General features: G+C 40.2%; 1 protein-coding gene across 10 annotated transcripts in view; it reads left to right on the forward strand.

Annotated features, from left to right (window-relative positions):
- The first annotated feature begins 1,857 nt into the window (after positions 1-1,857).
- Positions 1,858-16,964, forward strand: part of TCF12 (transcription factor 12) — a 396,860-nt gene continuing 381,753 nt past the window's right edge. For 3 of the 10 annotated variants that reach the window (XM_040492788.1, XM_040492792.1, XM_040492794.1), the window contains exons 1-3: positions 1,859-2,116; positions 3,086-3,182; positions 4,250-4,322. In XM_040492788.1, the coding sequence (XP_040348722.1) occupies positions 3,108-3,182; positions 4,250-4,322 (148 nt within the window). In that variant the 5' untranslated portion in view covers positions 1,859-2,116; positions 3,086-3,107. Of the gene's footprint in view, positions 2,117-2,954; positions 2,974-3,085; positions 3,183-4,249; positions 4,323-16,964 lie in introns of those variants that run through there. The other 7 variants (XM_040492793.1, XM_040492795.1, XM_040492797.1 and 4 more) reach the window with 5 other exon arrangements.

Consider the following 16,964-nt stretch of genomic DNA (forward strand, 5'->3'; position numbering starts at 1 on the left):
TATATTACTTAGAACACACTAGATTACAAACAGCAGAAAACTCTAATCCTGTTGTTTTCATCAATGATCATAGACCTGGTTTCAGAAGCCATTTGATTCAAAGCTCAAAAACATCATCAAAGATCATATCAATTTGCTTTCTCCATGCCTGCTTTATTTTAACCTAGCCAGACCTTGTGGTTGGAAAATGGCTGCCCACAGTCCAGGGGCTCCTTAAATTTTTTTTTTTCATACAACATGTTGGTGATATACCTTCAATTTTTGTTGTTATGCCCTCTGATTTTTGGAGTACATGCAAAAAGAGGAGGTTGACGCTGAAGTTCTCTTGAAATATGAAACAAACAAAAACTTCCCTAAAAGTCCACAGCAAATTGCTCCTCTCATTGTCCCAAATTGTGTCATGCCTATTGCCAACCAGTAAACTAGTAACTGTGGTAGGGATGGGATTATGCTGCTTTATTTAGGTTGGAATTATGCTAATTTGCTTATATTGGAACCACATGCTCCAGTATGCAGTCAAGGCCGGGATATGACGGCTAAGAACAGGGGGTGTTAACCTAGATAACTGAGAGTGGATAACGAAGAAGCTACCACAGGATTTGGCACAAGGTCTGGAGCGTGGCCGTTGACAACGTCATGGAAACCCCTAGCCCCAAGCCACAAATGCCTTCTCTCTCTGGACAGCTTGGGTTGTAATAAAGTATAGCAATTGCATATTTGCAGCTGAATCTACCTCCTTCTTTCCATGCAAATCTGGGCTCCAATGACTCCTTCTTCACGTCGTTGCCCTCAAGCCTTTGGCCGCTTCCTTCAATTTGTTAACGTTGGGTGTGTCTTCTTTCTTCAGTGTTTGTTCTGCCTGGCCCTTACTGCACTCACTGAACCAAAAGAGTTAAACACTGGCTGCCATTGGAGAAAAACCTTACTTCCATTTCCAAACTGAAAGGAATTGAGGTCTAGTTATTTTGTCTTCTTTTTATTGTTTGGGGCTTCTTCGGGCCAAGCTCAGAACTTGCGCCAAAATAGTGGCTTTGCGATCAAACCTCCTTGGGCCATCTCTGCAAGATGAAGGCACTGGCTTGATCCATTTCCAGCAACTCTTCCCCGCTGTCCAATTCGGTGGCCCCTAACCAGGATTCGCGTGGGAAGAGGTGATTGTAGACTTGAGGGCTTGTGTAGTGGAGTGTTTGGGTACCTGAAGCCCACGCTGCTTTGTGTGGTTTGAGGGAGCTTTTGCCCCTTTTCTGTCATTCTGCTCAGCAACGAGTTCGACCAGCGGCACCTACTCCGAGCGCGGACCGAAGTGGCTCAGTCTCCCTTCATCACGCACGAATTTTCCGCGCCGAGCGCTGCGCAGCCGCCAGGGCTGCAACGACCGGGCCAGGCCGAGTGCGGCGTCCGGCGTCCAACGCGGCTTGCTTGGGAACAGGAGCCTCCAGGGCTCTGCGGCCTCGGGCTGGGTGGCCTGGGCAACGGATCCAGATGCGCCCGCAGCTGCGTCTCCTCCGCGCCGCTCTGCCGCCCGAGGCAGAAGCGGGACAAACCAGAGAAGGCGCCGCGGTGCCTGTCGCCCTGCTCCCGGGGACACAGACGAGGCGCCCTCCGCGGGCGGCCCGGCCCTGCTTCGCGGGGTGCCTGCGCGCGTCTCCCGCCCCTCTCCGGCGGCCCCCACTCCGTCCCGCCTCACCCCACCGCGGGCTTTGTCCACCGGCCGCGCGGCGGCCCCTCCCCGTTCCCGCCGGCTCCTCCCCACCCCCTCCGCTGGCCCCACTTCCTCGGCGCAGGCGGCTGGAGCGGGACGGGGACGAAAGGGTTAACCCGGGGCTCTTCCCGGCGCGGAGGGATCCGGAGCCGAGCCGAGCGCGGTGCTGAGGCCGCCTCAGCGAAAAAAATGTCCGCCTGAGGAGACCCACAAGTTCTATTCGGGGGGACCGCCAGCCCGCCCCGGGAGGAAGGGGCTGCCAGGCCCGAGAGCCGCCTCCCCCGCCCGGATCCGAAAGCTCGCGCGGGGCAAAGTGAGCCGAGCCGCCGGGAGGTACAAGGGGAAGCCCGAGCCCGCTCTCCCGGCCAAAGTGAACTTTAATCGGGGTGGTTGGATGCGGAGACGGGGCGGCAGGTAATTGCGGAGAGACGAGCGGGAGGGGTATGCCGTGGCGGGGCTAGGGGCTGAGGGGCGCCGCCACGTCCCTGCCGGAGCGGAGGCGCCCCCGGCCCGCGCCCCAACTCCTCTCCCCTTTGTACAGAGGCGAGCCTGGGGTTCCCTCCAACTTGGGGAGCGGAGTGGGGACGGAGGCGAGAGTCGCGGACGGCCAGGCCCGCGGGCGGCGCGCTCGGCCTGCGCGCCCCGTTCGGCACTCGGCTCCAGCTCCGGGGCGCGCGGGAGAGCAGGCTGCTTCGGCCGCCGCGCCGGGCTCATTGTTCGGCAGGTCCGGGGCTGGCCGGCCGCGGGCAGGGTAGCAAAAGTGGGAGGAGGCCGAGCCAGGGGAGGAGGGCGCCGGGTAAGAGCGAGATTAGTTGTCGGGGGTTTGTATTTTCTTTTTAAAAACGTCCCTGGGACGCGCGGGGGTTGCTTTTCGACCCCCGGGGCCCGCTGGGGACGTCCGGGCGGCGGCGGCGGCAGACGCGGGCCTGCGAGCGGCGCGTTCCCTGCAACTTGTCAGTTCTATTGTTGCCGAGCCTGTGAGTCACTTCGCATCTCCCCTCGTCGCCACTCCGCTCACTGGACGCCTAGTCGCCCCTCACCCCGCCCCTCGAGACCCCCGCCCGGCCGGGCGCAGCGCCGAGCACCCGGCGGGCCGCGCGGGGTGGGGGCACCGGGGAGGGGGCAGGGTTGGGCTCGGAAACTTGCAGGAGAGGCGGCGAGTTGCGGGAGCCACCGCGACGCTCCCGGGCCGCGCGGAGGAACGCGTGGATTCAGCGACCCGGCGCGGTGCTGGGCTCTCCTGCCCCCTGCCCGCGCGGCGGTGGGAACGAGTTGAGTGCTGGAAATCAGCCCAGAGCTCTCGGTCCTGCCCTACGCCCCTCTTCTTCCCCTCACACACTTTGGGCCGTGGTGGTCTCTCTGAGCCTGTTTCCTCTGCCTTAGGACCTGCTAGAAGTGACCGAAGATGAATCCCCAGCAGCAGCGCATGGCCGCTATAGGGACCGATAAGGAGCTGAGCGACCTGCTGGACTTCAGTGCGGTATGAGAGCTTTCCGCGGCATCTTGGGGTTCTGCTGAGGTTTACGAAAGAAAGAAAGAAAAAAAGAAAGAAAGAAAGAGAGGAAAAAAGGCGGGGGGTGGTGGTGGTGTGGGAAGCGACGTGGAGACTAGGCAGCGTGAACTCCATCTGCTTTGAGCAGTAGTTCTCAGGGCTGGAGTCCAGCTCCCCCAAGTTGGACACCTGAACTTTGATGTAATGTCTAGACTTGCAGATTTAAAACTTTAATGCCAGAGGGGTCATTTGATTGAACCAGTTAAAAGGAGAACAATGTAACCATGAGCTTTGGTTGAGTCACCCTCTGACCCTGATGATTATTAGGGATTTTGAACTTTGAATGAAAAAAGAAAATTATTTTTTCTGCACTCTATTTCCCTCCCTGAGAGGTGATAGAATTTATGATATCTGAAAGATGTCAGTTATGAGAAAGGAAGATAGAAGCTAGAATTTCCAGTCTTTTTGGCTGAACACTTTTAAGTACGTAAATTTATGTGTGTGAATGTGTATATGTATGTATATGTGTACATAAGTAAGGTATATGTATTTTAAAGTTTTTACCATGGGAAATGATTGAGAAGAATAGCTAAAACCGAAGAAAGCCTACTGCCTTTATCTCTCATGGGCTGAATTCCTTTATTAACTGTTGTTAGGAGGCAGGACCAACACCTACTTTATAAAACTGGATTATAATGGATCCTTACTGTATGTAGTAGTTTCTTTGCGTATGATTCTGACTATGTGGTAATGTAAATGTGAGATTTTTGTTAGAAAGTAAAGGTGATGGACATAAATTTGCCATTTAAACTTAATAATTTTAGACTTTCTCATGTAAATGAGTGGGTTTTGAGAACAGAATATAACCAATATTTCTAAGTAGTATTAGGAAATAATATCACTGAGTGTAATTGCCTTTGTGGGTCTGGATGTATATCTTCATTTTATCTTAACTTCCTTCTAAAATACGTAACTGATGGCTCTTGGCAGACTTTTGTTTGCAAGGAGTCTAGAAGAATTTCAGGACTAACAGATACATTTGGGTTATTTTGTAGATGTTTTCTCCACCTGTTAATAGTGGGAAAACCAGACCAACAACGCTGGGAAGCAGTCAGTTCAGTGGATCAGGTAAGATGGTATCTAAAATCAGGAACTCTTATTTTGGTGTTTGATACATGTTAGTAGAAAAATATGAAGTATTTTAATATCTTCATGCCATTCTGTTGTGTCCATTTCAAATTAGAAGCAAAAACAAGCCTCAGATGGGCTGTTGACTTTAGGATCCATTGATATTTCTATAAGAATAAATATCGATGTAAAATTCTTCTGTTTTCCATGAATCTTTAAGTTGAATTTGTCTTCTTTGAGTACAAGGGATCATATCCTGCCTCTGTGTTTGGACAAGTACCAGAAAAAAGGCTCTGTGGTCCATGTGTGGTCTATATATAGTTTTTTTTAAATGTTTGTTTACATATGTATATTTTTAAATTTTGCTAAAATTTGAGCCTATTAGCATTATTAAACCTTTGTGTTCTAAAAATTTGGTAAAATAGTATTGCATGCATATTGAGTCAAGTAAGAATTAGTAAGACTTATTTTAAAAGGTGGTTAATCCTTTGGAAGTCTGGAGCAAATTAAAAATTGGGACAGTTTTAAAAATGTTAAAGGAACAAATGTTACAAATAAATGAATAGAAAGATTTATTTTCAAATGATATCTGTTAGATGACTGAATTCTACATTCAGATTACATTAGAATAATATTTAGAATAAGTTTAATAAGATTCCTATTCCTACATTAGCGCTGTGGTCTTTAAATTTACTTTATATTTATAACTATTCTCCATTATTAACATTTATCTCATATATCTTAAGTATGCATTTGTTTTTTCCCTAACTTATTTAAACTCGTGATTTCAAAACTAAACAGTCCAGAAGCAAGGTCCATTCCAGTGTACAAAAGCTATAATTTTCTTTTTAAGTTAAACTTATTCCTTAGTTCTCAAAGACGAAAAAATAATGCCATGGACAGCGTCATCTTAAGAAAACCAGCTGTCAAATCCCTAGACTGAAATTTAGTAACTGCTCTTTGACCGGTGCTTGTATTTTCCCTAGTAAAATGATGTTGATTTCTTAAGATACTGTGAGAGCAAAACACGAGGAAAGAAGGAAATGTCATAACCTAGAACATTTTTACCACTTTATATTTAAAAAGTGTTTCTGTTTAAAAATAGTTCAGTAATATAATTCATTAAAATTTTATTTCATGATGAAATTGCAGTTCATGGGTAAAATATAGCATGCTGTTTAACACCTCAAATAAATAAAATAAAAACACTTTAGCTGTTAAATATCCTAAAGGCTAATATAAACCTATTCAAAAGGATATGATAAAATATCAGTAGTTAATGTAGAAGAAGGCTATATATTTTCTTTACTATTGTTTTGACTGTATCTCAGTTTTTGCAACTAATAATTCATTTTCCAGTACTTTCAGATTTAGTTTGATACATAGAAGATACTTACTATATTTCCTTAAATAAGTAGTGATATTACTGTTTTAGTCTGTTCCAGCTTGAATTATGGAAAATGTATTTAACTGACATTCATTGATAAGAAGGACATGAACTTTAGAAAATTGATATCAGAAATACTTTGGTTTTAGAATAAAGGCAATTATATTTTTTTCACTTTTAAAAATTAATGTATGATTTATGTAGTGTGTGAAATTAGAAAGTATATGTGAACTTGGTTTGTATTATTATAAGCATGACATTGGAGCATTTGTGAGCCTTCTTTCTGTCGCTTGCATTATACAATGAAAAATTATTTTTCAGCATTGCAGAAGTAGTCATACAGTATTTGATTCTTTGGAGTGGGAAATTTTTAATTTTAAAACTGTTAGGTTTGTTACTTATCTGTTGAAAGTTTGACCTTAAACACATGTGTTCAGTGGACATGGTAATATTTATTTCAGTGGTTTGTTTTATTTATTTATTTATTTATTTATTTTTTTAATTTTTTTTTCAACGTTTTTAATTTTATTTTTGGGACAGAGAGAGACAGAGCATGAACGGGGGAGGGGCAGAGAGAGAGGGAGACACAGAATCGGAAACAGGCTCCAGGCTCCGAGCCATCAGCCCAGAGCCTGACGCGGGGCTCAAACTAACGGACCGTGAGATCGTGACCTGGCTGAAGTCGGACGCTTAACCGACTGCGCCACCCAGGCGCCCCTCAGTGGTTTGTTTTAAATTCCAGGGAAAAAAAAAAAAGCATGACCTTTAATAATTAGTGAATAGATTTAAATTTTGGGGAAAGGACAATGGCATGAGTGATTATTTTATATCAGAGTGTGTTGGTAGATAAAGTTTTTCTATAGCCATTTTTTCTTGAAGAAACTGGTACAACAATATTATTTTCTTTATATGGTTTATTGCCATCTGAATTATCTTCTGTCCTGATTTTGAAAGATACATGATACGCCCTAATGCCAGTTTCTTTGCAGTATAAAAGGAGCTGAAGATCTGATTTTCTTTCTGAAGAACTGACTTAAAGATTAGAGGTTTTTTTGGTTTTTTTTGGGCTTTGGAGTAACATTGTAAAACGCCCGTCTTTTGCCTCATGAAAACTGTAGTTGTGCGGTATAATTTTTTTTCTTATGTTCTTTTTGAGGATGACTTAATTTCACACTGGGCTTTTTTTGAGAAAAATTATAATACATTTAGAATTTCTTTAGCTGAAAACATATTTTGCAGTGCATAATTTTTTTTTAATCTTATTCCTAAAACAAATAACATATAATAGCTGATACTTCTTCAGAAGCGACTGGAAAAAATGCATATGTATTTACTATTACTTACTTGACTGGAGAAATCTGTTACAATGCTATTTCTTTATCAAGGTGTACATTTTCTTGGAATTATGATCATAACACTGAATTTGCCCCCTTGGTAGGACAGAGTCTGAGATGTTCTTATAAGTGACCTTGAGAGGTATTTCTCTTTGTAGGCGTTAAAAGTAAGGTAATACGTTAGAGGCCAGTGTATCAGGGGAAAACTTGATTAAACGATTGGTAAAATGGAAGGAAGTAGTTCATTCAGGTGTTTAAGTCTGTTTTCCCCTCCCACTTCAGAATTTTGAGTGTGTGATACTGGGTTTAATTTTTAGTAGTTTTTTTTTTTAATGTTTATTTATTTTCAAAGAGAGAGAGAGAAAGAATGCTTGCGTGTGTGCAGGCGCTGCAGAGAGAGAGGGAGAGAGAGAATCCCAAGCAGTCTCAGTTCTGTCATTGCAGAGGCTGACGTGGGGCTCGGTGTCATGAACCATGAAACCATGACCTGAACCGAAATCAACAGTCGGAAGTTTAACCAACTGATCCAGCCAGTTGCCCATATTTTTAGTAGTTTGAACGTTTACATGATACTCCCCAAATTTCCTTTATTGAATCCAAGTAGTAAAACATATTGGAAGGAAGTGGGATAAATTCATTTTGTAAGCTATTTATATATAATGTGTCTATTTGTGTTTGATATTTCTAGAAAGTTATTTTAATTAGCAAGTAAAGCTTTACTTTTCGTTACTCAAAGCAGACTTTTGTAGCATGATAGATTTCTTCTTGCTCAAGAGTTTTGGAAATAATTATAAGAACTCTTTACCAGCTCTTAATTTTTAAAAGGAATACAATTTTTCATTCTTAAGTTACTTACTGCTTTTTTGTGGGAAACTTTTTCACTTGTACAAGCTTTATGCTTTTAGAAAGTATTGATATAGAGCCAGAAAAAAATGAGTTGTCATTAAATTAAACATTTTTAATTAGACTTTTTGTCTCAAGATAATTTAGATTCATATACATATGAAGGCATATATTCATATAATTTAAGAAACATTATAGAGTTCCCATATATACGTTAGCAAGTTTTCCACAAAAGTAACATCTTGCCAAACTGTAGTACAATATTAGAACTAGGTTATTGACAGTGATACAGTGAGGATACCAAAACGTTTACATCACTGCAAGGATTCCAGGTGTTTCCCTTTTATATTTGCATCCGCTTCTCAAAAGTAATTAAAGAAAATCCGTAGTAGATTAGTAAATATCTGCTCATCCTTTTAAACATGGAGTAAGCTTTTCAAATTGTTGTAGTATTATTTGTAGCATTTGAAAAAAAGTCAAGAAAGGAAACCAAATGTTACCAATATGTGTTTTAATTGAACTGTAATATACATAGGAATGGTGATTTTAAGTAGAGGGTAAACTAGGTTTGCTCTTTTCATTTAAGGTATTTTAAGGTAATGAGCAGGGTGTGCTTCATAGTGTGTATTTATCAGTGTTAAAATTTGTAATAAACGTGTGGTAATATACGCTTGTTCAAATTTAATACTGTTATTTGGGTAACTGAACCATGTTGGACATTTGCTTCTGGCAAGTTCTGATGAATGAGAGTAACTGCATAGTCAGTAGGCATGTAAAGAAAAATATATTTTAGGATAAATATGGTCTGCTGTTAAGTGGCTCATTTAAGATAAAAGCTAAGTAGCAAAGGAGTCTTTTAGAGAAAAGGTGTATATGAAAGTTCCAACTTGGAAAAAAAAAAATTAAAGACAAGATTATAGCTGTGAGTATTGAATGCCTTTTAGAACAGTCCCTGTAGTGTTCCTTTAAGTAGTCATAGCTTATAATGTATTTGAAGAACAATTTGATTAGATAATGAGACTTGCTTGTTATATACAGTGAGGCATACGTACCTGTAGTGAATTTTATTTTCATCTGTTTTCATTAACATTTTTAAAATCTTTTTCTAATGTTTATTTTTGAGAGACAGAGCACAAGCAGGGGAGGAGCAGAGAGAGAGAGAGAGAGACGTACACACAGAATCCGAGGCAGGCTCCAGGCCCTGAGCTGTCAGCACAGAGACCTATGCGGGGCCCGAACTCACAAGCTGTGAGATCATGACCTGAGCCGAAGTCACATGCTTAACCGACTGAGCCATGCAGGCACCTTTATTTTCATTAACAATTTATTTATTTGTTTATTTTTAATGTTTATTTATTTTTGAGAGAGAGACAGAGCATGAGCAGGGGAGGAACAGAGAGAGAGGGAGACACAGAATCTGAAGCAGACTCCAGGCTTTGAGCTGACAGCACAAAACCTGATGTGGGGCTCGAACCCACCAACAGTGAGATCATGACCCGAGCCAGGTCCTGAAGTCGGACTGAGCCACCCAGGTGCCCCTTCATTAACAATTTAAATACGAGGTCAACTTTCTGTCTTTTAGGATATCCTTTAGTATATCTTTTTCTTTGAGTTTTAAAGTAATTGTTTTGGAATAGGAAGATGAAGGTGCAGATACCCAACCTTAAATGTAAAAACAATTGCTTTTACATTTTAGATTTAACGGGTGCCATTTAGAATAATCTCTTATTAAAGCCAGATAGTGTTTTCTGTTACTGAACAATTGGCAGTCATGCCTGGAATGTCACTGCCTGCTTAGTGTTGTGGAAGACTTGGATAGAACTCTCCCATAGAAATAAAGTACCACTATTAGAGTCTCTTGGGGGGGAAAAAAAGCTATTTCTTAGCATGTGGGATACCTTTTAAAAAATCATTTAATAAAATTGCTTTTGAGTATAATTTGAATATATTTTTTTGGATGAGGCCTTTGCAATTAGAAATAAGATGCTTTTATGTTTAGGGAATAAAATGAGAAGATAAAGGTTGAAATATGTCAGTTCTAAAGACTAATGAAAGACTTTCTTTGTTAAATAGTGGAGCCATACATATTTCATATTTATTAGTTAATTGCATATTTATTTAGTATCTACTTTATGCAGATACTAGACTTTGTGCTAGTCTAGTAGCTTTCAAGAAGGTGGGAAATGGAGAAGGACGTAGATCCAAAAAAGTGGAGGCATTCCATTTTCTTAAAAAAAATTTTTTTTTTTACATTTATTTATTTTTTGAGAGACAGCATGAGCGGGGAGGGCACAGAGAGCGAGGGAGTCACAGATACCGAAGCAGGCTCCAGGCTCTGAGCTTTCAGCACAGAGCCCGATGCGGGGCTCAAACTCAAAAACCGCGAGATCATGACCTGAGCCGAAGTCGGACTCTTAACCGACTGAGCCACCCCGGCGTCCCGAGGCATTCCATTTTCTAGATATGATGATAACATGTAAAATTGTGGGGTAAACTAATGTGACCTAAGAAAATATCAACAACTACATATTAATGTAGTTAAAATTGAACATGTGAGAATAAGAATGTGCTGAGGAGTCAGGGAACTGTCTTAAGGAAAACTCAGATATCTTGAATTTAGAGTTCATTTTTGAAGGAGATATGGAAAATGAATTAGGGAAGAGAAGAACTGGCCTCCTAGATGTGGAGTAGCATGGAAAGATACCCGGAAATGGGATTTGACTTGCTCCAAGGTGCTATACAGTTCAGGGAAAGAGAAGCTGGTTTTTATTGATCGCCACTGCACTCCTGGAGTAGCTCATATTTACATACTATTATCTGGAGCTGACTACATATCTTCAAATCCAGTCATTGCTGCTTATTAATTGGGTGATCTTGGGTAAATTGCTTAACCTGTCTGTGCTTCTTTTTCTTAAAAGAAAAAGAACAACTCATAGAGTTGTTATGAATATTAATTGAGTTAATACAGGTAAAGCTCCAAGATGAGTGCCTGGCACCTAGTTAGCTCTGGTGGAGTGAATTGTTAGCGGTTAGACAATAGAATAAGGAAAGCATTTGTTCATTCAGGAGGCTAATGTGCTAATCTAGAGGTGAGCTGGTGAAGGTTGGACTTGGTATTAGTATAGGGAGTAGGAAGGAAAAATACAGAAGAAAAAGATTGACAAAATTTGAAAGATTGGATTTCGGTAGGTAAGAGAAATGGCTTAAGATTGCAGTTCTAGAATAACTGGAGGGTGATAGTGCTGAATTTTTTTGAGCACTTTTAGTTTCACACTACCTGGGACTCTTCTAGCTAATTTTGGAATTTATGAGAGAAGAGTGCTTGGAGATGAGTTAAAGATGTTGGTAAAAACAAAAAATAGCAGCAACTCTTTTTTTGCCTATAAAAAATTAATAGTTATCCTTGAAAAGAAAGTTGGAGAACAGAAAAAGCAACAAAGGAAAAAAAAATCCATTATTTCACTGTCCAGAGGAGATTGTTACATTTTGATTTATTTGGTTTTTTTTTTTCCTAGTAGTCCTATGTTTGCAAAGTTGAGATCTTAATGATGGTTTCATTTTATGTCCTCCTTTTTTATTTCACTTAATACTATGAACATTTTTCTCATCTTCTTAAAGATTCTTTTAAAACTTGATTTAAAATTGTGTGATATTACGTGGAATGGAGATAGCATAATTTATCAAATCCATTCTCTTACTGCTTGACATTTAGAGATTTTGTTAATTTGCTTTTTGTTATTAAAAAAATGTGATAGTGAACACCTTTTTGTACACACGTGTATTTTTATCCACACTTCAATTTCCTTTGGATAGGAGATGTAGATTTTGTTTTTTATGCCTGCAAGTTATAATTAAAGTTAAGAGAGTAAATGAATACCCTTAGGGAGATGAACTCAGAGGGAGATAAATTATCAGGCCAAGGATTGATGACAATGGTGGAGTTAGATGTATAAAATTAGTGACTTTGGCTAATAATTTAATGTAAAAATACAATTTTTTATATATATGTGGAGTATAAGATGCATTAGGTACAGATTTATATTTGTATATAAATTGGTTGTGTGGTGACTGGAGGGAATTCCTGTCATTCTTTGACTTGTGCTGACTGAAATGGAGTGGAATCTAATTGGAGTCTATCAGTGAGAGAGCCCTTAAATTCTTGACTTATAAGAGGGGTACTGTCTGAGAGTGGGAGTAATTGGGTCCAGGAACCAAACAACTGGATTAGAATCAGTACTTTGCCACTTATTAGCTGGGTGGCCCTAGGTGACTAGGCAAATCATTTAAATGATCTGAGCCTACTTTTCTTTCTTGTGAAAAGTGGATGATACTGCCTACCTTCAAAATCTTTAAGAGGATCAAACAGGAGTATATATTGCCTGCCATATAGCAGCTTCAAAAATGGTAGCTGCCATTATTATTGTGGCACCCTTTTAGGTAATACTAATGATAATATTAATAATGAATAGTAATATAACCAGAATTATAGCCAATGTTTATTGAATTGTTATTGTATACCAGGTGCTGTGCTAGTGGTAGTGGGGGTGAGGAAATAGATACCCCACAAGAGTACCATATCAAAGTTGCTTTTCAATGTCATAAAATTGTATGTATTGTCAAAAGTCTAAGAAGAAATCAGGTAGCAGAGTAGTTTAAAAAAAAAAAAAAAAAAAAAAAAAAAAAAAGTCCCCCCCCCCCCAAAGAGTATTTTCGAAAGATCATCAGGTACCCAAGAACCACCCCGCCTTTATCTGCTTTTTTTTTTTTTTGTGCAGTTGATTTCTTCTTAATACTGTCATTTTGTAGACTAGATATTGAATAGTGCAGAATGGTGGACAGAAATGTGTACACCTTTTGAAAACCCTCTTCCATGCTTAGGCATTGCCACTTGGATGTAATGTTTTCTCCATATTCTCTCCCTAGCTACTTGAAATTCTTTCTGGAATGATATGTAGTTTAAATAAATAAGTAAAATAAAAATTACGTGACCTGAGAGGATAGAATAGCTGGGAGACAGGTTGGAGAGAATGTTCAGAGTCTCTTGAGTAGAGCTTCTCCACTTTTTTCTTAATAGCAGAGGAGAAAGAACATAAACTCCCCTGGTAGCCTGAAGCAACACATTGCAAGTGAACAGAAGAAATCTTAATCTTAAAGATTTATGTGCATTTTACTTTCTACTCCCCAGCACAAACATATTTGTTGTAATATAAATATGTTTTAATTCATCATTGAGTAAAACTGAGATTGTAAGAACATGCATTGTGGCTGGCTTATAGCATTGCCTTCATCCTATTTTGCTTTGTATCTTTGGGGTTGGGGTGAGGGCAGGGTGGGATGCAGGCTTATACTATCCTTTCGTTAGTGAGAAGCCCAGCTCTAGAGCGTAGTCTTCAACTGTCTTTATGTATTCGTGGATCTTTTCTTGCTACCACAGAGAAATTTGTTAGTAATGTCGCTTATCTTTGAAACTCTTGTTTTCTGTTTCCAGCCACATCATCCTGTAATTTCTTAACATGCCCATGACTTGAGAAGAAAAGGCATATTTCTGTAGAGAGAGCTTTGTATTTTTTTGTTGTTGTTTCTTGTTTGAAATGTGCTCTCTTTTGTTCCAGGTTAAAAAATGTGTTTTCATAAAGACTAGGGTGAGTCATCCAAGCTACTCTAAGCTGACTGGGGACATAAAGATCATATTTAAAGATGACACTGAAATGTAAACAGATTAGGGATTGGTTACTAATTTTGATTGCATTGGGTCGTGACTCAGGGATGAAATTTTTGGAATAAAATAAAACAATTTAAGACAAGGTGCAGGACAGAAGAGATTACTTTATTATTTTTTTTTAATTTTTTTTTCAACGTTTTTTATTTATTTTTGGGACAGAGAGAGACAGAGCATGAACGGGGGAGGGGCAGAGAGAGAGGGAGACACAGAATCGGAAACAGGCTTCAGGCTCTGAGCCATCAGTCCAGAGCCCGACGCGGGGCTCGAACTCCCGGACTGCGAGATCGTGACCTGGCTGAAGTCGGACACTTAACCGACTGCGCCACCCAGGCGCCCCAAGAAGAGATTGCTTTAAAAAAAAAAAGGTGGGGCGGTGCCTGAGTGGCTTAGTCAGTTAAGTGTCTGACTTCGGTTCAGGTCATGATCTTGTGGTTCGTTGGATCGAGCCCCATGTCAGGCTCCGTGCTTACAGCTCAGAGCCTGGAGCCTACTTTGGATTCTTTGTCTCCCTCTCTCTCTGCCCCTCCTCTGCTCACACTCTTCCTCTCTCTGTCTCTCTCTCTTTCAAAAATAAATAAACATTAAAAAAAAAAAAACTAAAAAGACAACCACTGCTATGCCTTACCATGTTTTTGGCTATTAAAAATGTTGGCTCAAGGTGTCATTTTGTCAGATGTGTTTTAGGTGCTAGGAAAGTGCCTGAATTTGAACTGAGCGAGTTTTGTGAATTTGAAAGATTATTCCAGTTACTCCAGTGAAATCTCTTCAGAGACATCACTCAAAAATTGGTTTCTTCTCTTCCAGTGGTTTTGCCAGTGAGCCATTGTGAGGCTTTGAAATGAGCAGGATCAACTCATGATTACTATTCCACCACTTCATTGGTGGTTAATGTAGGGAACACAGGTTGAACTTAATGTGATCACGCAGCTTCAGTCAATGAGCAAATGTGCTGCTGCTCTCAGCAAGAGTTGTGAGTAGTGGTGGAGCACTGCAGGGATCCCTGCTAGGAGGGAATTACAGTCATCAGGCTTCTCAGTCCTTGAGGCATATGTTGTTTTGAGGTTGTTGAGAATAAATAAAAGGTTTGCTGTACCACTAGAGAGGAAAAAATGCTAGGCTTCACTTTGAACTTATGGCAGAAGCATGATTTGGCCACAAGTTAATTTAGGGAATCTGAGTTTTTGTGGGTCTCAAGGAGCAAAAAACCTGAGTTAGCAGGTCCTCTTAGGTTTTTACTGTTCGGAAGCCCTACTATATCCAACTGACTTTGTCACCGGTCAGAGGTTCATTGCCTGTCTGTTTGGCATTGACATGGTAAGGCTTTATAATATGTTTTGCAGTGTTGGTCCCACCTTAAAGTTTAAGGGGAAAATTGTTTCATGTCCAGTCTCTTGGTGGGACCTTATAGACAGCTTGAATTGATTATGCCTTTCTAAGTAGGCAAGTAATTAGAGCCATTTCAAGACCCTACTAAATATCCTAAATGTCTCATCTAAGTATTGGCTAGTTCTTTTATTCTATAAGGGATAGCTTTATTTTTTTATTTATGTTTTTATTTTTATTTTTGAGAGACGGACTATGTGTGAGGGAGGGGCAGAGAGAGGGAAACACAGAATCTGAAGCAGGCTCCAGGCTCCAAGCCATCAGCACAGAGCCAGCCCCATTTGGGGCTTGAACCCACAAACCGTGAGATCATGACTTGAGCCAAAGTCCTACGCTTAGCCGAGGGAGCCACCCAGGCGCCCTGCATAATTTATTCATTATACGCCAAGACCACCTTTTACCTGCCAAAAGTCCACAATATCTGATCTGTAAATTTTGAAATCCAAAAAGGTCTGAATCAATTTTTTTTTTAAATTCAGCTTAAATTATTTGTCAGATTTCAGTGGCAAAATCTGACCTTATGTGAAGGGAGGCCGTTGACAGTCTGTTTTCCTAGCTCTTTTGTGGTTACCAGGTGCTGAAGTGATTTGTAACCTATGGTATGTACACTGTATTTCTTTCTTAAATTTGAAAAAATGAATTCTAAAATCCACCTGTCCCAATGGATTTTTGAAAAGGTTTTATAGCTCTCCCTCTTGTGTATGTCTCCCAGGTATTTTTTACAATTCAAAATAAGAATTTCTTTTTTGGACTAAAAGTCTAGACTGAATAATTTATTATATTAAATATAGAAAAAATAATGGTGGTGGACTTGTTAATATAGAGGAAATTCTTCTTGGAATATAGGCTTTTCAGGCTGAGCTTTGTGTTTGAGTATTGTGGCCAGTACATTGATTTAGAGAATCAATTTCTGTTTTGAAGAGAGATATGCTTTTTCATCTTTTGGACCAAAGAGTGTACTGATATTTCCCTGGTCAGTTTGCATGGAAATTTTCAGGGTGCTAGCAGAAGATATATTTACATACAGATATACAAGCCCACATAAAGATAATTATGTATATAATATATAAAGCTAACACTGTTTGATCACCTTCAAGAGGCAGTCTCAACCCTGACATACCCAGTTTTAACTGTTGGCTGGGAACAAATAAGAGAAGCCTACCAAGTTATTTCCATGAAGAAAAGGAGGAGCTAAAATACAGTTTCGTATGGGACAAATGAACAAAACCAGTCTTTGGTAACTTTATTCTCTCCTTTTATTTGGTTAAAAGTTTCCATAGATTAGTAGCATAATGTTTATTCCTGCAATATACTCATTAAAGGCATCTCCACTGAAAACAAGCTGTGATTCTAGTGAGTGTGTGAAGTTTTCCTCAGGAGCCTGTCATTGGCTCAGTCGTATTATTGATAAAAACTACGAAAGTAGCAGTGAAACTAGTTTGTTGATTATCTGTTTTGATAATCATGTCAGGGGCATGTCAGTTGGCCATTTGGATTTTTCTGGTTACCTTACAAACCTGTTCGCTGAAGTGTTCCCAGTGATGCTGTCTTGAAACCATGAATACTTAAATAAATAAGCTGAATTAAATAAACTTTAATAAATAATTTAAATAATATTTGCAGGGATTTGAGATGCTTTCCTGTAGGAACCCAGAACAGGCTATACAGCCAGTGTCTCTCTTGCCTTCGTATTTACATAATTTCCCTTGTAGTGCCACAAAGCACAGATGGAGTTTGGCTCTGGAGGCTTGCTAAACAAGTTGTGTAGCAGTAGTACTTTGTCCAATGAATGACTGAGGGAAGGAGGAGTTTTACTGTTAAAAGACTACTCTTTTAATGGTAGAAGTATTTTGTAAATACTTATTCATACACTATTCTCTTCATAATTCTTATAGGAAGTTGGTAACTTCATTTTGCAGAGGAGGTAGAGAAATCAACAGTGATACACATTTGCCTGTGGTTTCTTATTGCCC

The sequence above is a fragment of the Herpailurus yagouaroundi genome, unplaced genomic scaffold, assembly GCF_014898765.1.
Source record: "Herpailurus yagouaroundi ecotype Mexico unplaced genomic scaffold, PumYag 184, whole genome shotgun sequence".
NCBI lineage: Eukaryota > Metazoa > Chordata > Mammalia > Carnivora > Felidae > Herpailurus > Herpailurus yagouaroundi.